The 25,080-nt window shown below is 44.2% G+C and overlaps 1 protein-coding gene across 4 annotated transcripts in view; it reads left to right on the top strand.

Moving 5' to 3' along the window:
• Nucleotides 1-8,631: 8,631 nt before the first annotated feature.
• AFF2 (AF4/FMR2 family member 2) overlaps nt 8,632-25,080 on the top strand; it is a 216,356-nt gene continuing 199,907 nt past the window's right edge. For 2 of the 4 annotated variants that reach the window (XM_039354705.1, XM_039354706.1), the window contains exon 1: nt 8,635-10,890. In XM_039354705.1, the coding sequence (XP_039210639.1) occupies nt 9,950-10,890 (941 nt within the window). In that variant the 5' untranslated portion in view covers nt 8,635-9,949. Of the gene's footprint in view, nt 10,891-25,080 lie in introns of all 4 variants that reach the window. The other 2 variants (XM_039354707.1, XM_039354703.1) reach the window with 2 other exon arrangements.

Genomic DNA, 25,080 nt, shown 5'->3' with positions numbered 1-25,080 from the left:
GTCCCCAGCTGGCAGAAGCTTAAAACTTACTGATTTTCAGAAATATCATTCAGACAGCATTCCTGTGGGATCACGCTGACGATGGTGATGGTGGGCTAGAAGCAATTGAGGAAGTGTGGCTCTCTTCTCCAAGCTTGTCATCCAACTTCCTGAATGGATCAATTTAATTGTCATGTAATCCAGAATGCTGGATTAGATAAGCTCCTGGTCTGATCCAACTTCTAGGATCTTCTGTGTTCTTAACTTTGTAATCTCCATCCTTTTAAACATCACAAGGCAACTAAGCTCTCTGTTCAGAGAACTATTAGAGATAAATGTGAAACTCATCTTTCGGTTTCTGAATCAAACTCGTTAAACTAATTTCCACTTTATAAACACTGAATTAATATCCCCTCTCTTTTTTTCCTTTGGGGCTAGAGACAGCTTATGGTGTCATAAATGTAGAACTAAATAGAGATTTTAAAATATACTCCACAATAGCATGAATTAAATCCTAATTACGAGTGCTCAGTCTCATTTGAATTTCATTTCTAACATTCAAATACAGAACAAAAAAAAATGGAAAAAAAGAAGAAAGTCACAAAATCGGCCAGTTTGGGTTCCAGTGATAGCTAGCAAAAAAAGTCTATGTCATTCTATCCATTTCTAGTTTTTTGAGCCTAGTTCAAAAACCTTGTTCAGATCTTTTGATCTTGGTGGCTGGGATATATTGGACAATATTTAATTTTTCCATCACTGATATTGATTGTCCAGAAGATCACTCTTCCCAGGGACACTGGAAGATTCAAAGATTTCCAAATTAGCTTCTGTGCCGTTGATCAGTCCATCCTGCCTTAAGCTCTCAGAGCAAAACCCTCATCTGATTACCTGCATCTAAAGATTCCCAATAAGGATGATATTGACAATGTGATGTTTCCTGGGGATTATATGATATAGGGAATTCCTTATAATTAGGTAGGTGAGATCAATCCTATTACCTTCAGACAGCTGTGGTGAGTGTTGCTGTAACACATGTGCCTCCAACCTTGTAGGAATTGAATATATCTAGTCTAACAAAGAGAAGGACAAGGAGTGACATGGTAGCAGTGGTCCAATATCTCAGGGGCTGCCCCAAAGAAGAGGGAGTCAAGCTATTCTCCAAAGTGCCTGAATGCAGGACAAGAAGCAACGGATGGAAACTAATCAAGGAGAGAAGCAACCTGGAATTAAGGAGAAACTTCCTAACAGTTAGAACAATTAATCAGTGGAACAACTTGCCTCCAGAAGTCATGGGTGCTCCAACACAGGAGGTTTTTAAGAAGAGATTGGAGAACCATTTGTCTTAAATGGTATAGGATCTCCTCCTTGAACAGGGGGTTGGAGTAGAAGATCTATTCTGTTTCTCAGTGTTCAACTCCCAGAATTCCTCAGCAAGCATGACCGGTTGAGGAATTCTGGGAGTTGAAGTCCACAAGATCTTAAAGTTGCCAAGTTTGGAGACCCCTGATCTAATAGTTTGGATCATCTTATGGAGTGCAACACATCCTTCCCAGAGGCCTCCAGTGATTTGATATCAATCAATGAACAAACAGACCCACCACAACCCCCCCCCCAAATTCCCTGGGTGTCAACCCATTGATGATTTCCCCCATTTGGTTGGCCTCATCACTACATCAGAGGGTCCTCTAGTTTGAGCAAATGCACAAATCCCTTAAATAGCTGCCACCCCAATCTCTAAGTTCCAGGGATGAATACAGATGAATGCATTAGGAACTGAAATGGTTGCATTTCCTGACCGCTCGCTCAGTGAATGTGAAATGAAACAAAACTCGAAATGAGAGTCTGCTGTTGCTTGTTCTGGAGACTGATTTAACAGCAAACTAAATGCTGTTTTATGTGGCTCGGTGTGGTACTCTGTTATATTATCCACCATGAAACTATATGACTGTATGTTGGAAGCTGTAGCAAGGCTTATCTTATATTGCTTGAAATAATGTCCTCCGGTAAGGGAAACCAAGTAATATGCAAATGTTTCCACTACTGGGAGTTTGCCCAAGGATATAATAAAAAGAGAAGTCCCCCAACACCACCAACTTAAAAGAAATCCTTGTAAAATTATGTCGCACTAAAGATATGTGATGGCTGCAAGATTGTTTTTTTAAGTTAAAGCCACCGAAAAATATCTATTCTTTCATCGTATTCCACCATGTAATGCTCTTATTCCCATCCAATGTCCTCCAGAGGAGTTGGACTACAAAGTCCATTAATCCAGCATGGACGATTAAGACTTTGTGAGTTGCCACAAAGAAGAGGGAGGTCCACCTCTTCTCCAAAGCCCCTGAAGGCAGGAGAAGAAGCAACGGATGGAAACTAATCAAGAAGAGAACCAGCCTAGAACTAAGGAGAAATTTCCTGACAGTGGGAACAGTTAATCAGTGGAACAACTTGCCTCCAGAAGTTGTGGCTGCTCCATCACTGGAAGGTTTTAAGAAGAGATTTTGCACAGCCATTTGTCTGAAATTGTATAGGATTTCCTGCCTGAGCAGGAGGTTGGACTAGAAGACTCCAAGGTCCCTTCCAACTTTGTTATTCTATTCTACTTTTCATGGAATTGAATGTTGAATTCTAGTACTGATAGTCCTTCAAGACCACTGCTTACCTTGTTCTGAAAATCAACATAGAACAGAAGCTTTGATGATAGCTGTGGTGATAGGAGTCAACGTAGAGCTGAGGATGAGATTGGGGCATTTGAACTGGACCTGAAAAGACTCTAATTCAAGTCGACCTTTACTTATAGAACTTTACTGGGTGACTTTCAACCAGTCAATTTTTCTCTCTTCTCTCTTCTCTATCATTCAGGATTGTTATGGGGAAAATTGGAGGTAATAGTGCTATAATCACTGGTTTAACTTTTTGGATAAAAGTTGAGGTATTAATCTTATAAACTCTTAAGTCTGTTGAGTTCAGATACTTGGTGGAAAGGCTTCCATCTAGGTGATGACTGTAACAATTCAAGGAAGTTCTCCAGATCTTCTTCACTTTATCTTGCTCTTACTCTGCAGCTCGGTGGATGTGACTGTTTAGGCAGGTTAAGACAGATGGGCTAGAAGCTCGGATGCACCTTTTTTCTATGAATAAAACCTTGCAGTAAACCACAGTTTGTGTAGGAGATGACCAGGCTCAGCCTAAGGGAATCATCAGTCTTGAATCCCTTCACATCCATACAAGATCTAAGTCCAGCCCATCTTCAATTCCATCGACTCTTATCTATCATCAATTTGCTTTGACTGTTAGTAGCTCAGATTCTTGTAGAGAGTTTAAGCTTGCAATAAATCTATATATTCATTTGAACTCCTGAATTCCCATGCTTGAAAAACAGTTGAACCACAACTTATGGAGTAAAACACAATTGGCTTACCAACCCGGCTGAACTCAAATTGGGCCTTCCAAATGATTGTTTGGCCCAATGTACAATCAAGTACATCAGTCATCTTATCATCGCTGTGGTTGGCACCAATGCCTACCTCTGTTGAAGCCAAAAAGGTAGCCTGGTTTTGAATGCGCCAGTAGGTTTTCCTGCAAAAACAAACAAACAAACAAACAGAATTGGACTTGATTAACAAAGACAATGGAATTACTAAGGCCAAGAAATTGTCAGTGGGCGCTGTGAACACAGCTTTGTAAGGTAAACAGCTTTTGAGTCTTTCTCCTCCCAGGTGATAAGAAGGCAGAGAATTAAAAGTCAAACAGCTAGATGCTTTGAAAGTCAATCAAAATTAATTAAGAAATTATAATTCGGTCAATAATGCACCAAGAAGTCTTATAATGACCTCGGTTATTCTGTTTAAGTGCAAACAAGATCATCAGTTGTATTTCCCATCCAATGATAAGATCGCTGCCAATTAACGTAAGGCTTAATTAACTCTCTGAGGTGCTGCACTTGAGAGGTTTTTCCTATAGTGTGTTTTAACATTCTAATTCCTTATCACAACGGAGTGTGCAATTTCTTGATTTAGGGTTATTATTTCACTAGAGCTGCGGTTATACGTTCCTTGCCATTTTTCATTTAAAGAAGAGGGGAAAACACAACAATATTAAATTATAGCTAATGCTTTCCGAAGGAGGGAGAAAACCCCTTAATAGACTTAAATCAAGTTGAGTGAAGCAGGAAGGCCTTCCTTAAGCATGCGCTAAATTGGGACCTGGTCTAGTCATAGATAAGCATTTTAAACCCCACTGAACACGTCTAGGGTTCAACTGGATGAGCACCGAACTCTCTTCTCCTCAAAATGAAAGAGAGCGCATCTCTCTGTGTAAAAATCTTCACCAAAGACAATGCAGGTTTCATAACTAAAATCAGTATGACCTCATAATATGGCTGTGCATCAAATTCTCCCTCTTTTAAATTAAAATTATTCTCCCTATTCACCGTGCTTTTTATTTTGGGGCCTTGCCACTGTCCTTTTTAGGTCTACGAGCCAATAACATAGTAACAGAACAACAGAATAACAGAGTTGTAAGGGACCTTGGAGGTCTTCTAGTCCAACCCCCTGCTCAAGCAGGAGAACCTATATCATTTCAGACAAATGGCTGTACAGTATCTTCTTAAAACCTTCCAGTGTTGGAGCATTCACATCTTCTGCAGGCAAGCCGTTCCACTGGTTAATTGTTCTCCGTGTCAGGAAGTTTCTCCTTAGTTCTAGGTTTCTTCTCTCTTTGATTAGTTTCCAACGGTTGCTTCTTGTCCTGCCTTCAGGTGCTTTGGAGAATAGCTTGACTCCCTCTTCTTTGGGGCAACCCCTTAGATATTTTTTTTCTCAGATGCTCCTTTGCTGGTTCTCCATGCTTTCTTCTCCATTTCTCATCTTCTTAACTGTCCCCACATTATTGCTTGCTGAATACAACTCTCTTTCCCTCCAGAACTGACTTGATCAACTGGCCTGGAAAGATGACTTCATAACACCACAAAAGAGTGTCTCTTTGATTTCCAGTCACACCAGCAATTCTCTGCTCACTTGAATACTGGAGCACCACATGACTTTTCTTCTCCACGTTCCTTTCTCCAACCCAGAAGAGGCTTCGGATCTTGTACTGTATCTCATTCCACAAAGCTGGAGAACACCTTTCCAACATTTTTTGCATCGGGTTTCTTTAGGGAAAACATCCACACAACCCATCTTTTCCTCTATCTGAAGTCTCATCGGCTGCCCACACTTCACAAACTCAACAGCCTGAAGAGAACCATTTCCTCCTTTGTGTCTTGGGATTTAACCAACACTGGAGAAGCTTCCAACTGCTGGTGAGAAGACTGATCACGAAAACAGGACACCAGCTAGAGGAGGCACCACTCGCTTCTGCTGCATGGATAGATCAGCCTAAAGACCCCACAGAGAGAAAGTTTTGCCTGTATTTATGTGGACATTGCCGTAGATTTAAGTGCACATAAAACCGAGCTTTGCATCACACATAGAGTAAGATTCCAATCAATCTTGAATTCATCCCCGGAGTGCACTAACATTTTCCTTGCACTTGGGTGCTTTCTTGAAAGCCACTAAATTATCTGTTTAGAGAGATTAAGCAAGGGGGCTGGAGGACACGTGAACAATAACTTAAAGGGGCAAACAACACCTTCCCAGTTTACATTCTTAGCCAAAATTAAAACCTGCAGCTTCCTCATGCTTTTTTAAAAAAAAAACCTAAATAAATAAAAGCACAGCAGTTTCTTCGCTTAACAGCCGCAACAACCACAAAAAATCTTTATTGCTATTTTGAGGCATCGTTTCCTTTATGAAAACCAGTATCAAGAGGAATATTATACCCATAACTCGGGTTTGCTAAGAATTAATGCAAGGGAAAATTATGCTAAGGCAACTGAGTGAGTTTAATTGCAGTTCCACTGTATAATATTTTGATGCCACTATAAAAATGCAGAACGAGGACATAACAGCTCTATTAATTGCTAATAAATTTAGAAGGTAAGCATTTGCAACCGGGGGGAGAAAGCTTCAGCTTTTCTGCCCGGAATTTGTCAAATGTGGGCAACATTTGGTAAATTTCGAGAATGCTACATATTTACATGACTCCAGCAAACCATCCCTAGTTAATACATAGTTAATCCTCGAATTACAAACAGTTCATTTCGTGACTGTTTGAAGTTACAACAACGCTGAAAAAAGCGACCTCGGTCGAGCACATCCCTGTAAGTATCCTAACTCCAAAGGACTCCAATTTCCCCAACAGTCTTGATAACTTTACCTCTTCCACTTAGGCAAGCCAGCCAACAAGCATCCCAGTGGGTTTCTCGTTTCACACCCTTGTGGGGCCAAGGGTCCATGAATGTTGAGATGCGATACTTTCGGTGGATCAACCTTCCGGGGGGGGTCAACCCCTCCTAATTGCTCCACACATTGGGCCTTTGCTATTTCCTCCCCCCCTCTTCATCTCTTCTGCCACTCCACATTGCTCGCTTCGGTGGGGCTGTGTCCTCCCACCTCAGTCTGTCTGATTTTGGCCAGCAGAGAGTCTCCCCCCTCCCCTCCAATGTGCCTTCCTGGTTTGATTCCTTTAACAGGCCTCTGGTTAAATGCATGCAGCAATTTCTCTGGAAACAGCCACCGGCATTTGCAATCCTTTCAAAGGTCTCTGGCAGATTTCCCAGAAAAGCAAGACAGGGGTCATTGAAACCAGTTGCCAGGAAGGATAGATAATGTTCTTTCTGAGTTATTTTTTCTGGATGCTCTCCATCGACGAAATAAAACACACACACACACACACACACACACACACACACAGATGCCACTGCCTCCCCAGTTCCTCTCTATCAAGACGAGGAGCCACCACAAGGACGACGTGTATGTGCTACTTCCCAGCAATGTTTTTCAAGATCTCCCAGATCGTCTAGACCAGGGGTAGTCAACCTTGGCTCTTTTATGACTCGTGGACTTCAATTCCCAGAATTCCTGAGCCAGCTTAGCTGGCTCAGGAATTCTGGGAGTTGAAGTCCACGAGTCATAAAAGAGCCAAGGTTGACTCCCCCTGGTCTAGAAGGCGACTTCAGCATTGAACCAAGTTAAGCATAAGATTTTCTTTGGAGCTGATGCCCTCTTGATGGCTCTTCCACAGATGGCATGGCCTTCTCCACTTGGACGGTATCCGTATCACTGACTGACAAGAGCTACATCTTCAATTCTGAAGGATCAAAAAAAAAAAAAAAACCCAAACAAACACGGTGGAGGCACCAAACAGAATAAGTCCTTGAAAATTGCAAGGTTAGTACTGTGTTTAATGCTAACTAAACATAGCCTCCTCTGTCCTTCACTAATTAAGTGCATTGATTGGATCTAATGCCCAGTTGACTGTCTATCAGATGCCGTAGTCTTGGGTTCTACTCGTGTGCAGGAAATAGGCTTTGAATCACAGACTTAGTGGGACCGGACCTGGAGAACAGCTGGAGTTAACATTCCTCGGTCTGTGGTTTCTGCTGGACAGCTCCTCTGAGCTATCTGTCAAACAAAGGACGATTCTGATTGAGGAGCGTTTTGATTTACATGTCAGGCCTAGTAAAAAGTGGACAGTGGATCAGACTCCTTGTTTCACAATGTGGTCTTGAGAGTGGTGGCTTTGGACCACCCAGAGAATCTCTGAATGGCTTGGAATGGAGAACCCTGGGATCAACCTGGAATTAAGGAGAAACTTCCTAACAATGAGGACAATTAACCAGTGGAACCGGCTTGCCACCAGAAGTTGTGGGTGCTCCATCACTGGAGGTTTTTAAGAAGAGATTGGACAGCCACTTGTCTGAAATAATATAGAGACTCCTGCTTGAGCCGGGGGCTGGACTAGAAGACCTCCAAGGTCCCTTCCAGCTCTATTCTGATTATTATTATTTTAGCATAAAATTTGAAGACCTGAAATGGCAGACTTTCCTTCTCCTCCTCTTCCTCCTTCTCTCCCTCCCACTTCCTCCTTTCCTTTCCCTCCTCCTCTTCCTCCCCTTCTCCTCCTCTCTTTCCCTTCCTCCTCCTCCTTTCTTCCCTCTCCTCCTCCTTCTCCCTCCTTCCCTCCTGCTCCTCCTCCTTCCCTCCTGCTCTTCCATCTCTTCCTCCTTCTCCTCTTCCATGCTAGCTGGGGCATTTGGGGAACTGAAGTCCACAAATCTTTAAAAGTTGCCAAGGTTGGACACCTTTTCTCTAGAGACTGGCCAATCTTCTACAGATGATGGTGGTGATCTTGGCAATGACAGACTCACCATCCTACCTCCTTCCATTTTGAATTCTTTTCTATCTTAGCGCCGCCTTCCTCTCCCTTTCCTTGAACAGCCAAGGGAATAGAGGAGAAGAAAGCCCCGTATCCAAAGTGTGCCACTTGGGGAGGAAATAAAAACTCGGCAAGAGGAAGTGAGAAAGAACTTGGCACGCCGCACCGAGACGGCCATCATCCTCACGGGCGAAAGGTCTTGGCGTGCAAGCAGGAGAGATGGAGACCGCGTGGCACTCACCTGTGCCATCTGCAGCTTCTGATTCTTGCAAGCTTCCTGAGCGAGAATCGCACGCCAGAGCCAACGGTGTCTCACCTTGTACAGCTGAGCGGTCAGCATTTCCCACTCCCACCCCCCAAAAAACCCCACAGGATCATTTGACATCAGCCGTACACTGGTCTCTTTCTCCCGAAGTCACATAGAGTCAACTTGTGTTTAACATCAGGCTTATCTTAACATTTACATTACCGAACCGTGGATTAAATCATGTACTGGGCATTGCATAAGGAGATTTACTTTCTTGCTGGACTCATGTTTACACAGTAGTCAGTGAGAAATAAATACATTAGACATGAAATGGGGGGGAGGATCTGGGCTCCATTGCCTGCAGGAAGAGAAGGATCCTCATCTTAAGAGTATGAAATAATTAGCATCCCTTTTTGTAAGCATGCAAAGTAAGTGTTTACAATGAGGAGCAGGCACCTTTTAAAATTTATTAATTTGATTTAGATCCCTGTCTTTTCTTTTTTCCCCCCAGAAGTTCAAGGAAATGAACATAAACTGCCTCCTCCATAATTTCCCCACAACGATCCTGCTAGGTAGGCTGGGTTTGGACGATAATCAGGCATGCAATGAGCTCTATGCCAAGGATGGAGCTTCTTCTTCTTCTTCTTCTTCTTCTTCTTCTTCTTCTTCTTCTTCTTCTTCTTCTTCTTCTTCTTCTTCTTCTTCTTCTTCTTCTTCTTCTTCTTCTTCTTCTTCTTCTTCTTCTTCTTCTTCTTCTTCTTCTTCTTCTTCTTTTCTTCCCATGGCAGTAAATCTCAAAACTGGCCACATGAGGGCCTCTCCAAATGATCTCTGCATCTTTCCAAAAATGACAACTGAAAGGCATAGCTTGAGAAAATTGTCACTCTTCCCGAAGGAATGTCTGAATCTGAATCCAGGCAAGAAAAGAAAAACAAACAAATAAATAGATAAAGCAGTGGATCAAAGCTTTTTCAACCCCTCCCATAGCTGATAAATAAGCCAGTAAGCAAAGCGTCAGCAATGTTTTGTTGAATTAAATTTCCATCGGAACAAAATGCTGGTTTCTTAAGAGCCTCTGATACCTAACCAGCCAAATCCGTATTTAGCTTTAGCCATTCTCAGTTCTGAACCTGTAACTAACCAGGTGGTTGAGAATTTCTCCGGAGTTTTGGATTCAAATGAGAGCAGGTTTTTTTTTTTTTTTTTTTTTTTTTTTTTTTTTGTAAAATAGAAGAATTGTTCAGTCACTCAGCCTATCTTTTGAGAAAAACTCTGTGTGCTATAACAGACCCTGGTTTCACCTCGGCTTTGGGTAAGCTGTGGATGGAACCAGGACTGAATCTGTACATTAATATTTCATCCCAACTCAGGTAATGATGGTCAATTTGAGACATCTAAGCTGAACGACCCAACGCTGCATTCACACAACCCGTTCCCTGAAAACAAGCACTTGCCCAGGTCTTCGGAATGGGGGCCCAAGGCGACTTTCTCCCCCGGAAGAGCTTTCCTATCTTGCCAACCATCGTCCCCAAACGGGGAGGGGGGACTTCACTTCCCACATTCCCAGACCCCAGGGAGACCACAAACACCCAGACCACCACCCCCCATCTAGCAAAGAGGATAGCTGTGTTTCTGTCCTCTTGGGAAAAAGCCGGCCTTGAGGAAGGGTCAGCTGGCACGGGAAGTGAGTTCCTCCCCTCCTCTGGACTGCTTGAGAAGCAACCCGGTTCACACGACGCGGCTTTGTTTCCTTCGGGCAGAAAGGCGGGGGGGAGGGGGCGGGCAGAAGAACCCTGGAGAGCGACGCTGCTCCCTGGCGCCGCCCCTCGGGCGAGAGTCGGGGCGGAGCCCGACGACCAGGCTGCAGACGCGTGTCTTCTGTACGTGGGAACGCGCCCCGGCCGCTTCTTCTTTTTCCTCCTCCTCCTCTCCTCCTCCTCCTCCAAGCCATGCTCCAGCCGCGGCCGCCTAGTCGCCGCTGCCCCTCGCTCCTCCCCTTGTGCTGAGCTGTGGCTTGAGCTTCCCCAGCCAGCCAGCCAGCCAGCCAGGCGGCAGGAGGCAGCCCCGCTCCCCGAGCAGGCGGCGGCGGCGGCGGCGGCGACCGCCTTCTCGCTCTCCCCTCCCACTGCCGGCCAGTCCTCTCGCGGCGCGGCGCGGCGGCTGGGCGCAGAGGCAGCCCGGCTCGCCTGCCCGCCTGCCCCATGCCTTCCTCGCCCCCCGCCCCTGCCTCCTCCTCCTCGTCCTCCTCCTCCTCCTCCTCCTCGCCGCCGCCGCCGCCGCCGCTGCAGCCCTGCCCCGGAGCCTTCGCCTAGCCCGGTGGAGGAGACGCGGGGGCGGCGCCTGGCTCCGCGGTCGCCCGCGATGGATCTATTCGACTTTTTCAGGGACTGGGATCTGGAACCGCAGTGGTAGGTAGCCACACGCTGGCCGCGAGGGAGGCAGGGGAGGATGGGTTGGGGTGTCAGCGCCGGGAGGATGTGCAGCATGCCGCCTGGGGTCTGCTTTGCAAGAGGGTGGTGGTGGTGGTGGTGTGTGAATTGGAAGGGGAGGGGGATAAAGCCCACCCCCCCCCCGACCAAGCAGCCCACCAGCCCTCCAGGTCTTTCCAAAGCCAGATTTGAGAAGCCTTTGTTGCATCTATCATTCCCCCCCCCTCCCCGCCCCAGCCATCTCCCTCTTTCTTTCTGTCGGGCTCTCTTTGATTTCACGTTGGCTTGGCCGAGAAAGAAAACTCTCCCAGGCAGCGGCGGCGGCGGCGGCAGCAGCAGCAGCAGCAGCAGCCCGGCCCGAGCCGTGCAAAGCCGAGCCGAGCTGCGCGTCCTGGCGCGCGCACGGGGGTCTCCTTTCGCGGGATGTTCCAAGTTGCCAGCGGCCTTCTTGTGAAGCGGACGGCGTTGCCTGGAGAAAGGGGAGGGGGTGTTTAGGGCTTTTCCTACACACACAAACACACACACACACACACACACACACACACACACACACACACACACACACACACACACACACACACACACCCCTCCCTCCCCTCCTCGCCAATCTATGCCCATACCTCGCTGCTGCGCCCTTGAACCCAAGTTGGAACAGGTCGGCGTGCCGCTCCCTTCCCGAAATGAAGAGGAACGGATCCCCGGGAGACACACACACCCCTCCATCCCCCCCCCACCCTTTGCATTTCCCGCAGGTTGCTTTTGCAAAAATGCACCCGCGGTGCAAACAAAAAACAAACAAACAAAAAACGCCTGCCGGATCCCATCTTTCCATCCGGTTCCCCGCTCCAAACGCCCATCTTTTCAACTTAAAAAAAAAAGTCTTGAAAATACAGAGAGTTGAAAAATGTTGTGGGCTTTTGGGGGGGAGGGAGGGGAGAAGAGAAATGTGGTTTTTGCAAAAATGGGGAACTTCTTTTCCTACACCCCGCGCGCCCCACCTCGCAAATAGCTGAGCTTAAGTTATGCCCAGATATTTCAAGATCTTAGGTGGGTCGGATTCCGCACGTGGAGACGCCGATTTTATTTTGTTTTTTAAAATTATTACTATTATTATTATTATTTTGCAAAAACCAGTTTTGAACTCGGAAAAAAAACAGGGATGCTTGGATGCCTCGGAAATAATTTGGAACGATCTTTGCCAGTATTTGGGCTTGCTTGACGTTGGAGTTTGCCAAGCGAACAAGTGTGTCGTAATTTGTGTTTTTCCTGGAGACTGGGGGAAATAATCATGAGACGGATAATAAATAATAATTATAAAATGGGATCCAGACTGTGTCCCTTCCAGTGAGGCTGCAGATTGTTCATAAAGTTAAAAGGAAGAAAGAAGGAAAAAGAGGCGGATATTTTGGCAGGTCCGCTTTGCAAATGCCTGGAAGGTGTTGGCTTAGGTGTTTTGCTGATTTGTGGAGTTGTTATGAATTGTGAGTCACAATAATCACCTTTTAAAAAGAGAGAGAGAGAGAAACACCTTTGCGGTGAAACTGCTCCTGTCATTTCGCCAAACACACTGTAGCTGCCTGGCTGGGAATTCCCTAAAATGTGTCAAGTTGTATTTATTTTATTGTAGTTTATTTTTCACAGCACCTAAAAAAAAAAAAAAAACCAGCCATTTATGGAAACCATAAATTATCCCATATCGGAATCATCTTCCTGCCAACGCAGTGAGTTTGAGGAATAGTTTTTATCAGTTCTGTGTAAACCCATCACATTATGTTGCTTAATAACCACGCTGTTGTTACTTAAAAGTAATAATCACAATAAAATTAGCACTCAATTAAATATGCCGCTCCACAGTATCTTTACCCTGCCAAACTAATTTATTTTCGCAGACAGCTGATAACCGCTGTATTGCTACTCAAACAGTATTTGCATACAATTTGCCTAATTTATGGTGTGGGTAACATCATTAATTTAATAGAAGCTGTTACAACTGAGCATGGAGGTGTCATCTGAAAAGCAAAAGCATGTTCCCTTGTTTATCGAGTCTGACGCGGGTAATTTTTGTAACCGATCAGATGGGGAATGTTCAAAAGATGCTTTGCGTGAGGAAAAAAAAAATGATCTCGCCCAGCCTTTGATTTCAGAGATGCCCGAAGGTGGTTATGAAGCTTCAGTTTATCTGGCCAGATATCGTTTGCTTTCCTCAATGGCATTTAATCTTTGGGAACAAGGGGAGGTGTTGAAGAATTTGTCCTTCTGCTTGGGTCCGTTTCTCAGCAGGGACTAAAGAAATCCTCAATTCTTGGTTTTCTGGGTTGCGGCGAGAGACAAAAGTCCTCTGATTGAATCGGACTGGGTTGGTGGCCTACCCTATCCTAGCCTGGGGGGGTAATCCTTTTGGGAGACTGGACTTTGCAGCCATGTTGTGTGCTGGCTAAGCGACGGCACCTAGATGGCCTTTGTTAATTTAGGGAAAGTTCAGCAGGTACGTCCTTTGGTGGAAAACCATCTGGAAATTATAGTTGGTTAGATTGCCCCATTTTACGATCTTTCTTGCCACAGTCATTAAGAGAATTCCTGCAATTCTGAAGTTAGTAATCCGGTTGTTCAGTGAATCTGGCTCCACCCCCTTGACTTTGCTTGTCAGGGGATCACGTGACCCCGGGACATGTCATAAACACGAGTCCTTTGCCCAGCATCTGAGTGTGAAAAACGGTCCTAAGCAGTGGTGGGATTCAGCCGGTTCAGACCAGTTTGGTAGAACCGTTAGCTAAATTTTGTTGAAGAACCGGCTGAACTCATGCTGCTTCTGGAAGTCCGTTCTAGGCCTCAGAGGCCTGAAGGAGGTCTCCCAGGCCTAAAACAGACCACCGGAAGTGCATTGATGTCACGTCCGGAAGTCCGTTCCAGGCCTTGGAGGCCCAGGCCGGCATCCACGCAGAGATCCGGATTTTTGGGGATTTGAATCCCACCACTGGTCCTAAGTCACCTTTTTTCAGGGCTGTCGTAACTTCGAACGGTCGCTAAATGAACAGTTGTAAGTCAAGGGCTACCTGCCCCAAGACCGTACCTCAAATGACAACATGGGATGATGGGCTGAAAACTCTTGAGGAAGGTTGATGCAATAGCCAGGGCTCAGCATTGGTGGTACATCCAGAGACCTGTGGACTCTGAGAGAGGAAAGAATTGTTTGAGTTTCCAGGAAGGTCTATTTTGGTGAAAGCTGAGATTGTTTGGGGTGGGGAGCTGGGGCTTGGATTTGCTTAGTTGCTGGATACGTAGGAAGTGCCGTGTGTCTTGTGTCATGCTCTGAAAAGCAGAATATGCAGATAGTCCCTTCTAAATATAACCAGCTCCAGAACGGAAAGTCAGCGCTTGCAAGATTGATGGCTCTGTTGTCAGTTGCAGAAGAAACCTCCATTGTTGTCTTGTTCAGGTTTCTGCAAAAGACCACCCTGAATTCATTTGGTGGGAAACAGAGGCTCCTGAACCAGGGTGTGAGGAAAAGTTAACTTTGATGTTCAGATCAATTCATGCAGGGGTGGCACCAATTTCCCCATCTCCAAAGCTCAGTTTCAATACATACAGCCGCCCGTCTTCATCTCAAGTCAGTCTTCTGAGTCAGGACAAGCCTTTAGGGAGCAGGATCTGCAAAAGGTCCCAGGTGGCTTCAGGGGAGCCCAAGATCCTGCATTAATGTGATATCCGTTTTGGCCATTATCACCTCTCGGTTCTACAATGTAGTCTGATGAGATTGACACACAACCGATCTCTGCTCCAAGGTGCTGATGAGATTTTCAGGCTGAGGTTGCAGATTTAAGATTTTTGGGAAGGCCGAGGAAGAGCTGCGTAAATAAGATCAGTTTGGGAAATGGTTTAATCAGGAGAACCAGAAGAAGGTCCAAGGGATCCAGATGTTGCAAGGAGTGTCATTTTAGGGAGCAGTAAAGGTCCTCAGTGCACACAGGTTTTCTCTATAACTTTCAGTTTGTGCTTACAATTCTGTGGGGTAAGCGGGGTTGAGTCGGTTTGACCTGAGGCCTCCTAGAAAGCCTTGGCTAATTTGAACCATGGTCTACTTTATTCTGTGCTTTCGTATGGAAGACTGATGCTTTTCCAAGTAGTCTGTCTGTCTGTCTGTCTGTCTGTCTAGCTAACTAGCTAGCTAGTTATTTCCATTGCTGTAAGTTTTGAAGAAGAGGTTAGACAGTCATTGTCCAGAAGGATAAAGGGTTTCCAGCCTGAGCAGGGGGCTAGACTAGAAGACCTCCAAGGTCTCTTCCAATTCTGTTATTCTGTTATTTGTTTATTTCATTTGTTATGAAATTTATTTGCCACCCATCTCGTATCACAGGACTCTGATTTCCATTCTGCACAACAGCTGCTCAATTTCCTTGGGAGATGCTACCGGTGAAAGCATTCAGTAGAAGCCACAGGATCGCTGGGTGAGTCATGAGACCTTCACCCCAAAGGTGCAAATGACATTGCTAGCATCACTTGGAGGATGGCCTCACCCTTCCCAACAATGTCATTTTCCCTCTTGTCCTCCTGTGACAATGGGGCAGTGCTGTGGTTAAATGGTTCAAGATCCGAGTTCCACGTGATGGGGTGAGCCTCCGTCCTCGCTCCACCTCCTTCCTAGGTAGCAGTTCAAAAGCACGCAAATGCGAGTAGATAAATAGGTACCACTTCGATGGGAAGATAACAGCGCTCTGGGACGTCATGCTGGCCACAGGACTATGGAAGTGTCTTTGGACAGCGCTGGCTCAGTGGCCTTGAAACTGAGATGAGCACAACTCCTATAGTTGGCAACAACTAATGAAGTAAAATCCGCAGGAACTCCTTCACCTTTGCCTCCTGTGACGAGCATGTTAAGAAATCATAGGGTGTAACTTAAGGATGTCCTAAAATCTAAGCATCGATCAAGAGAGAAATCAAATTCTCTATCTTAAACCCCTTCCTTATCGTTGGATGCTCGTCCAACATTTGTAATAAAAATGGTGCTGAAGCATAAAGGAAAAGAAACGCTGGACCATCATATTTGAGCTTAAACAATGGAGCAATGGACCTTGGATAAAGAAATTATCTCCTTTGGAACGCAATTCCTTGTTAGTAGTATATTGTTATTGTGGACTTCTCTTACACGGCTGTGGTATGGAATGCCATCTAGTAGGCTACTGTGCAATCCTGGACAGATTTCCTTGGGAGTAAGACTGATGCAATTTGACAAGCCTTCTGGGAAAAGTGGGTCAGTGCTGGAGAATTTAATGATGCTTTAGGAGACAAGAAAATGAAGCACAGCTGTTGGCGAAAGCCTGAACTTCAACTCCCAGAATTCCCAACTGCTGGCTTTCAATTAAGGAGCAAAAAAAAAAAAAAAAAAAAATAGCAAGCAAGAAATCACTCCCTTCCTAATGTTAAAATGAACCGAGTCCTTCTCTTAAAAGCTAGCCGTTTTTTTTTTTTTTTTTTTTTTTTGGCGGCACGATTTAAAAAGAACTTGATTTACATAAGGCACCAACAGTAGACCAATTACATCAAACTGAGAAAATAAGCATTTATAGAAGGAGCTTAAACTCACCAAATGGGTATGTAAATAAAAAGGACAAGGGGTTGGCTGGGGGGATCTATAGAGTGCAGACCAGATCATTGTCCAAAGTTAGATTCCTTTCTCCACAGGGATTGGGAGCCAAACAGATTTCCTGAACCAGGAGCAGGAAAATCCATCTGTGAACCTCATCTAGTCGTAGCCCATCTGTAGAATATTCCCATTCTCCAATTTTCCTTACTTGCTCCAAAGTCTTGATCAGACTGTGATAATGAACCTACATCTACAAAAGATTGCATTAGGTGCTTTGTTGATAATATGTTTTATTTTGTTTAGTCGTTTTAATAAATTATTTAGCAATAATTAATTGGTACATATGGGGGCATAGCCAAATCTGCCCCTTTGGTTCTGGAGGGAGAAAGCAAAGTGAAGTGTGCAGTTGTCACACAAGGGATGTGGAAGCCACCGAAAGTTTGAGTTTATATTTCAGAGATTCCACTGTAATTTATTAAATTCTTCCTAGGATTGCAAAGAACGTTGGACCAGAATTGGACCTCCGTGTTTTGTAAACAGGAGATCTTGATGCCTCGAAATGGTGAAAGTGGGGGCAGCAACAGCTGAAATGTTTTGCTAATAAGTAATTGGAGGAGGTTGTGATTCTTAAAAATAAAGAAATCCCTGAGGCCTTTTGCAAAAGATTGAACTATTGAGTGGTGTGCCTGCACGTAGGTAGAGAGAATATGCTTTTTGGATGGCTTATTCTGGATGATTTTTTTATAGCTATTGGCTGAATTATGGGCCTGCAATTCCCCACAGAAATTAACAGGGCTATGGAAGCAGAATAAGAAGCGTGCTGTCATGCACCAAGTATTTGCTGCTAGTAGACATTCACATGGTTTGCATCACGGTCTTGGCATGTTGAAACAGAACCAAGGAGAAGACCCAAGGCTAGATTACCGTGGGTAATCTAGCCCTCCAGATGTTGTTGGACTGCAACCCCTAATATTCTGCAGGGTACTTGCTAAGCCTTGTGGGAGCTGAAATCCATTCGCCTGGAAGTTACCCAGATTGGGCAACATTATTCTGGATGACCCATGATTTTGATTCATAATGTGGACAGCCTCAGCCTTAACCCAGAATTATAATTTTCTGCATTCAAGTATATTAGCTTGAGAAAGGCAGTTGCCATATGCCTTGAAAGATATATTCACCAAATTGGGGTATACTGCTATAAGAGAATCTAAGTATCTTCTGCCTCAATTCTCATCTTTCCCCTATCTTTGATAGAAGATGTCATTGTGTTTGTTGGCTGAAGCCTCCTCCCTCCTTTGGGAGTTCTCCCTTTTCTTTTGCTTCTTTAGACCCATAATTCTTGTCTCCTCTCTTATGGGCTTCCTGCTTTGTTCCATCTAACCACTGGGTCTCCACCATAAAGACCTGCTCTTGTGGCACTAGTGGACCTCTCTTTGATGGAGTTGGCAAATTCCTCCTGGGCTCCAGGACTTCACGGTGCGCGTAGTTGTAAAGAGTTAGAACTTCTGTATGTTACAAGCTTTGGTTAGCTTAAGCAAATATTTATTTAAAAATAGCTGCAGTTTCAGTGAGCTACAGGGGCCAGAAGGAAGCCTGGATGAATAAATGAAAACAGAAACACTAAAAAGCTTCTTCTCTTAAAGGACAACTGGTTAATGGTGCTTACTAATCACTTGTTGAAATTGTCCTGGTGTCTCTTGGCTATGAACTGTCTGGCCCTAATTATTTGCAGACTAATAGAGATATCTAGAGATAAAAGGATGACATGAAGAAGGGGGAGAAGGAGAGCAGGGCAAAAGAAGCAAGTGTCTTAGCAGAAAGGATTAGAAGTCTTCTTTGGCCAACTTTTAACAAAGCTGCAAACCCAAACTTGAGATATGTATGGATGTTGGTCAGCTGAGTAACTCACGGTCCAATGAAACTCCAATGAAGCTTATTCCCTAAGACCGAGGAGGGAATCCACCTTTGCTTCCCAGATATTTGGAACTATAATTTCCATAAGCCACAATCAGCATGGTCTGCAGGCAGACTTCAAGGAGAGAAACCCGAGTTATCTGGACTGCACAAAGTGACCTCAGCTTCTTCCCTCCCATGTACGCTTCATAAATGGGAATATCTTGACTAGGAATGATTAGTTTTGGATTCTGGACAGGTTTCAAATCTGAACACCCGCGACTTCTGCACACAGCGTATACACATCCCTCCTGGAGTACTAAAGGAGCAGTGGGCATGGCTGAGAGTTTTCAGTTTTAGGCTGCAGTGATGGGCATCACTTTGGAAGACATTAGGAGAGGCTCTCCCAGATCTGCGAAGAAACGCTGACAGAGTCTGCCAATCCCAATCACTCAACTTTGGCAACTTTACGCCTTGTGGACTTCAATTCCCAGGATTCCTCAGCTGAGAAATTCTGGGAGTTGAGGTCCACAAGTCGTAAAGTTGCCAAGGTTGAAGCTCCCTGTTGTATGCTATCTCCAAAAACAGAAAACGCTGAGCTTCTGCTCTGGACATTTCCTTGGACATTGTGCGATTTGTAATCCACTAGAGAGAAAGCAGAGCTAGCACCAAGTGGGAAAAGCCAGCCATTTTTCTAATTTTACCTGCCAACAGGCCTTTCCCGTTGCAATTAGGAATGAGTTTGGGACTCTCTCTCTGGACAGTTGGGTTGAGTTTCAAGTTATTTCAAGTTATCGCAGAAAGCTCCTGGATGGTCTTCTGAGATATTCGCCTGCCGTGCAGAAAAACCATATATATTTTTTCTTCTTCACCAGTTGTTGCTCCATTTGATAAAAGAATATTTGCTTTTAAGTTTTCATGTCAAGGAAAAAGGAGAAATTCTCCTGGCTTTCTTCTCCCTTTTTATTGTACAGGTAGTCCTCAACGTACGGCCACAACTGAGCCCGACTTTTCTGCGGCTAAGTGAAACATTGCTTAAGTGAGTTTTGCCCCATTTTACGACTTTTCTTGCCACAAGTGTCAAGTTGCTAATATGTAAGAAGCCAAGGAGGGGATAACTCTTGTCTTAATTCGTTTCGCAGGGGCTGCCTTTCACTAATACTTTCATTGCCCTAATTTCACAGGGTTTTTTTTTTCTTCCCCCTAGCATGAAATAAAGGCTCTTCATTGTGAAAACATGGGTAATGCAACCTATTATAGTCTGATGGCTTTAAAAAAAATTCCTGTCAAATCCTGCCTTTTGCTTAACCGTACTAAGTGAGAACAGATGGCATTTGCCAATGGTATAATCCTGTGAATTGTTTCACTGGCCTTGTTGAGCTAAAGGGACACAGAAATCTCCGTTCTTTTTCTAGTCTGATTCTAAGGAGCAAAGGGAACATTAGCAGATTTTTAGAACTTGCCTCGCAGGAGATTCCAGGTTTGTTTTTGTTTTTTTCCTCCTACCTGTTAAAAAAATGTTGGTTTGCAACAAGGAGATCAAGGGTTCACATATGCACGGACGTCTCATTTGCTTCACCATCACTTATTGGATTAAGCCACGGTGCTAAGCCATATGGCTGAAATGGCATAGACACAGAGGTAATTAAAACATTAAAAAAAAAAATAGTTGCAACTCTGTGGCCATAAGAAGATACCATAGGGGACTTTGGTGTCTCCCTCCTTCCCTCTCTCTTTCTCTCATTGGTTGTTATTGCAGAGAAAACAGGACACAGGAACTATTTGATATATTTAAAAAAGGCAGGAAGAAAGGAGGAGGAGGACTTGCAAACCACAGTAGCTGTGTCAATGCATCACAGTAAGCAACAGGAGTTTTTCCCCCAGCCAGCTAGAAGGATGCAGAATATCATCAGATAACATCATGATATTCCCAGAAATTTAGTAGGGCATTTATTCTCCAGCTCATTTTTTAGCACCTTAGTTTGGGTTTAACTTCACAATATCCGGTGGTCCGGTGACTGATGGCTTCCAATAGATCTTACCTGAGTTCCTCCCCCATCTCTTGCTCTTTGATGTAAAGGAAAGGGGGCATGCCCCTTCTGAGGGCTATTTAAAATGGTTTTACCTGAAATGTGGCGATCAGTTAGGTTTGGGAAAGCTATTTTTGCGCACTGATGGAGAGATGAGCTACCAAGATTTTCCATGTGGTTCTGTATTTCTCTTCTGGCTGTTGCAGATCACTTGTGCTTTGTCCTTTGAACTAGGGTGGACAAGGCAACGGATTTCAAAATAAAAATAAATACAACATTCAATGGGGGGGTTGCCCCAAAGGAGATAGGCAAGTGTTTTTGGGAACACAAAGTGGCAAACAATTCTGTCCTTGTCACTTGAGAGAGAATCCTTTCGCTGGGGTTAACAAAGACCTGCAGAGTTGCCGCAGAGAGGTTTAGTGGTGTGTGACCCATAAAATCTTTAAAGTGATCAGCGGACAGATGTGGCACCATAAAATCTGCTGCGTGTCTCCTAGTAAATGGTCTGGCTTAAGTGGCTGCACAACATAAGTGAAGGGTGAGTAGATCAGGTCGAAGTTGCAAGAATTGACAAAGGCCAACTTGTCAAGGAGCCAAGTTCATGGATGATACAGTCCTGACTTTACTCCTAAGAAGAGATAAGGCCAGCAGAATTTGTCAGTTGGCTTTGTGTTGAAACAAGGTGACGATAATGTTATCCGTTCAGTTGTGGCTGACCCTTGGCAATTCTATGGGCCAGGTCTCTCCACGTCTTTCGAGCTTGCACTCCTTGAGTTGTTCTATGCTTTGGCTGCTGTCAACCTGGATGGTGTCCAGCCACCATGTTCTTTGATGGCCTGATTTTCCTTTTACTGCTAACTCTTCCAAACATAATTGTTTTCTCCAGTGAATTCTACTGCATAAGTGAGAAGCAGTTTTGTGGTTTTGCCTTCTGATGACATGTCTGGCGTTATGCGTTCCAGTACTTGTTGGACTTTTTGCTCTCCAGGGACAAAAACAAGGTAGACATCAGTTTTTCATGGTTGTGACAGATATTGGTAGGCCTCCATAGCAGACCCAACCTGGACTGTTAGTAGCCATCTTGGCTGGATCATACATTTGAATTGTTACCCATTTTTGCAGGTTTCAAGATGATCCCATTGCAAATTTCTTCGCATTGTAACTTGTGTGGTGGAACACAGTCTGGATTCCCAGAAGGGAGGGAAAGGCTGCCTTGTTGGGAGAAGAGATTTAAGAAGGCCCCTCCCTAGAATTTCTCAGAATATTAGTTTGGCAAGATTTGTGTCTACAGGGGAGGAACAATAAAGGGTACTACTCAGAAGTAATTCCAGGTGTCTTTCTTGGTTCTTGGGGTCTGACAGATAGCCTGTCACAGTAGGCTAGTATCCCTGGCCCCATGTTGAAGCCTGGAGGAGTGGCTCCCCTTAGGCAGTGGACCAATGGCTTCAAATCTTGATTTAAACTGAGAACTCAACGGCTTCTACACGTCATCCTTCCTGAGAGATTTTTTTTCTCACAGCACCATGAGCACCACCCTTTGCACTCATTTGCAGTTTTAGATACCTAATTGACCTGCAAACGTCAGGGGTTCACCTCCCTGATTGCAGAGCTGCTTGGGGGTTTGATCGACCAGCTTTGATCTTCCAGAAGAAGGCGAGATGATGCGTGCCAATGCTCACTTGAGGCTTTAGGTTAGGAGGGGAAAAAAATGACAAACAAATGAGTACAGCCCCAAAATAGCTTAGCTTTTGGGGGGAGGCTTCGCTTTGACCACCTGTTCCAGAAGAAAGAGGAAGTTGGCCTGTTTTGAACAGATGTGAAACTTTCTGTTGTTCTGTGGTGTGTGCTAACCACAGGGGCGCAGCATGTAGTTGAGAGAGGTTAGGAGGTGAAAATGAGGTTTTATGTCTCTCCACAACGGATGAGTTGAGATGTATATGTATGCATGTATGTATACACCCACACACATATGTGCCGAGTATCCATTTTTATGGTGTACCACATGTCAGTTCCCCCATAAACAGATTTCATGATACAGATTTCATAAAAATGTTCTAACAGGTTCTCATTTTCTTTAAATACTTCCTTACTCTGGGGTCCTTGGCACTTACTGAGCTTGGTGGTTTTTTTGCAGATGTTTCATGACCCAGCTAGGGAACATCATCATTAATGAGACTAAATCCCACTCCCTTCTAGCACTGATGATGTTCCCTAGCTGGGTCATGAAACATCTGCAAAAAAACCACCAAGCTCAGAGAGCACCAAGAATCCCATAGTCGTGGTCCTCCTCCTCCTCCTCCAACTCCTCCTCCTCCTCCTCCTCCTCTTCCCATTCTTTTCCACTCCACAAACTTCCCTCCCTTCTAGCATTGATGAAACCACCAAGTTCAGAGAGCACCAAGGACCCCACCGTTCAACCCCAGAGCTACAAATAGGAAACCAGCTATAAGGTTTTTCCTCTTCCTTCCTCCTCATTCCTGTGTTCACTAATGTACTGTTTGTTCTAACATCTCAGCAAGTGGGAGTTTGAGCTAAGAAACACTCAGCTTTTTCAAAAGGCATTTAGCATACAATTATGGCTGTTTATGTTCTTGTAATTGTGTTTCCAGCCTTCTCAGGCCTTAGAGAGAGAGACCTCGGCAGTCCTGGATAGCCTCTTCCCTTTGAAACCAGCAAACAAACACAACAGCAGAGAGGTGTAATTAGATTTCATTGAGACAATACACAAATGGCCACATTTTGTGTACTTTTCAAATTAGGTGGCAATGCATCATTTGGCAGGAGGTATAACTCTTCAGCAAGCCAAGGAATTGTTCAGAGCAATATTTGTCAACCTTGGCATCTTGAAGATGGGTGGACCAACTCCCAGAATTCCCCAGAGAGCCCTTTAAGGTGTGTGGACTTCAACTCTCAGAATTTCCTAGCCAGCATGGCTGGCTAGGGAATTCTGGGAGCTGAAGTCCATACATCTTAAAAGTTGTCAAGGTTGAGAAATAATGAGTTAACATCACTGTGGCCTCGTGATAGTGTCCTGCGTCAGTCTTGTGACATTGAATTTCTCAGATGTGGCCCATCTAGAAGATCTTGAAGGGAATGTCTAAGGATATTCAGGTACAAGAAGACCATCTATCAATCAAACCATTTGACGAACCTTGAAGAAGAGCTATAGGAAAGAGCCATCCCATGTTGAAGACCAATAATTATTTCAGAGAACATGCATCCAAAGATAAGACATGGAACGATGAAAACATGCAACCGTAGACACCAAATGTCCTTATTTTATGAGCACTGCTTTTCTCATTGCAGAATTACCCAGGAGAATGAAGTATTCTAGTTATATTTTAGCAGTGGAGAACATTGGAAATTTTATCACATTTTGTACATGACTCCTGGATATAAACTGGGATAGCTTTCATTTGCTCAGAACAGATTATGCCAATCTGCAAAGGGAACACACATCTCTCTCTATCCATTTCCACCCAAGAGTGAAGTCTGTACAGCTGACAACCAAAATTCACTTCGCTAAAGCCGCCGAGAGCTCTTTCTCAGTCTAGTGTAAACAATTTATTGTTCCAGTCCTGGAATATTTGCATTTTAATTAAAAACAATTTTAATTAAACAGAAAAGTTTAATAGGAAAAAGTAGAATTTAAGCCTACGGATGGTCTCACATACCAAGGGGGACTACTCTGAAGGGACCCCATATTGTATGTAAATCTAGATGCTAGGTAATTTAAACTGAGAAGAAAATGGTTGCCTGCAATCCCCAAAGAAATAATCTGCTTTATACGGACAGAATGTAACTTGTGAAAACTTACTGGGGCACTTAGTAGCAATGCACATAAGAGCACAGTTTTTCAATTTAATGTGCCAGGAGTTTTTCTCCTAAGGCTTTCAAAGATGCAAAATTGTGCTGCATGCTTACCATTCTCTGTGATGTAGCCATTGAGATGCTCAGCTCAAATCTAGAAGTACCAGGTTCAAAATGTCACACAACTGTAATTTGAGACATAGTCATTCCTTCTCAGGGTTATTATGAAAGCAAGCAAGTGAACTTTGGGCCACTTACATGCCTACTAGGAATGGAAGGGAAGGAAAGAAAGAAAGAAAAAATATTTCTGATGCTCCCTGCCAGCTTCCTACAAAGATACTGGGGAAGCCAGCAGGAAGTCAGAAGTTGGTCCTGCTCTCTCACTGTTTTTTTTCCCCCATCCATGATCATTCCATTTTTTTTGTTTAGATAAGAAAATATCTCTGAAATAATGACCCAACAGGGCATGGTTGTCTTGATTATTCTAAAAACCATTCCTGATGCAGCCACTGAATCACTTATCCAGTTTACCATCCGAATAGTACTTAGGTTTATCCTAGCTTCAAGGCTAGTTCTTGATGCTTACCCAAGCTATTTGGGTAGAACTTCATCTCTCCAACCCTTAAAAGCTCTGGGTAATAGTTCCCTAGAGCCTCTTCAGAAGTTGCAGTGGAAATAAATTTTTAAGGTGAGGGAAAAGGTGAATTATTAAATTCACAGAGAGTAATGTCATTAGCTGCCTTTGATTTAACTCTTTTTAATTAAATTTAAATGCAGCCCCAATGAAATCAAACTCAGTTTTCCTTCAGGGACCATCCTTGCTTTGTCTTGGTCCTACTACTCAGTTGGAGTGGG

The sequence above is a fragment of the Crotalus tigris genome, unplaced genomic scaffold (genome assembly GCF_016545835.1).
Source record: "Crotalus tigris isolate CLP2741 ecotype Arizona unplaced genomic scaffold, ASM1654583v1 scf7180000018585.330925593:3314079, whole genome shotgun sequence".
Taxonomy (NCBI): Eukaryota; Metazoa; Chordata; class Lepidosauria; order Squamata; family Viperidae; genus Crotalus; species Crotalus tigris.
This window is presented reverse-complemented; position numbering and strand designations above follow the sequence as displayed.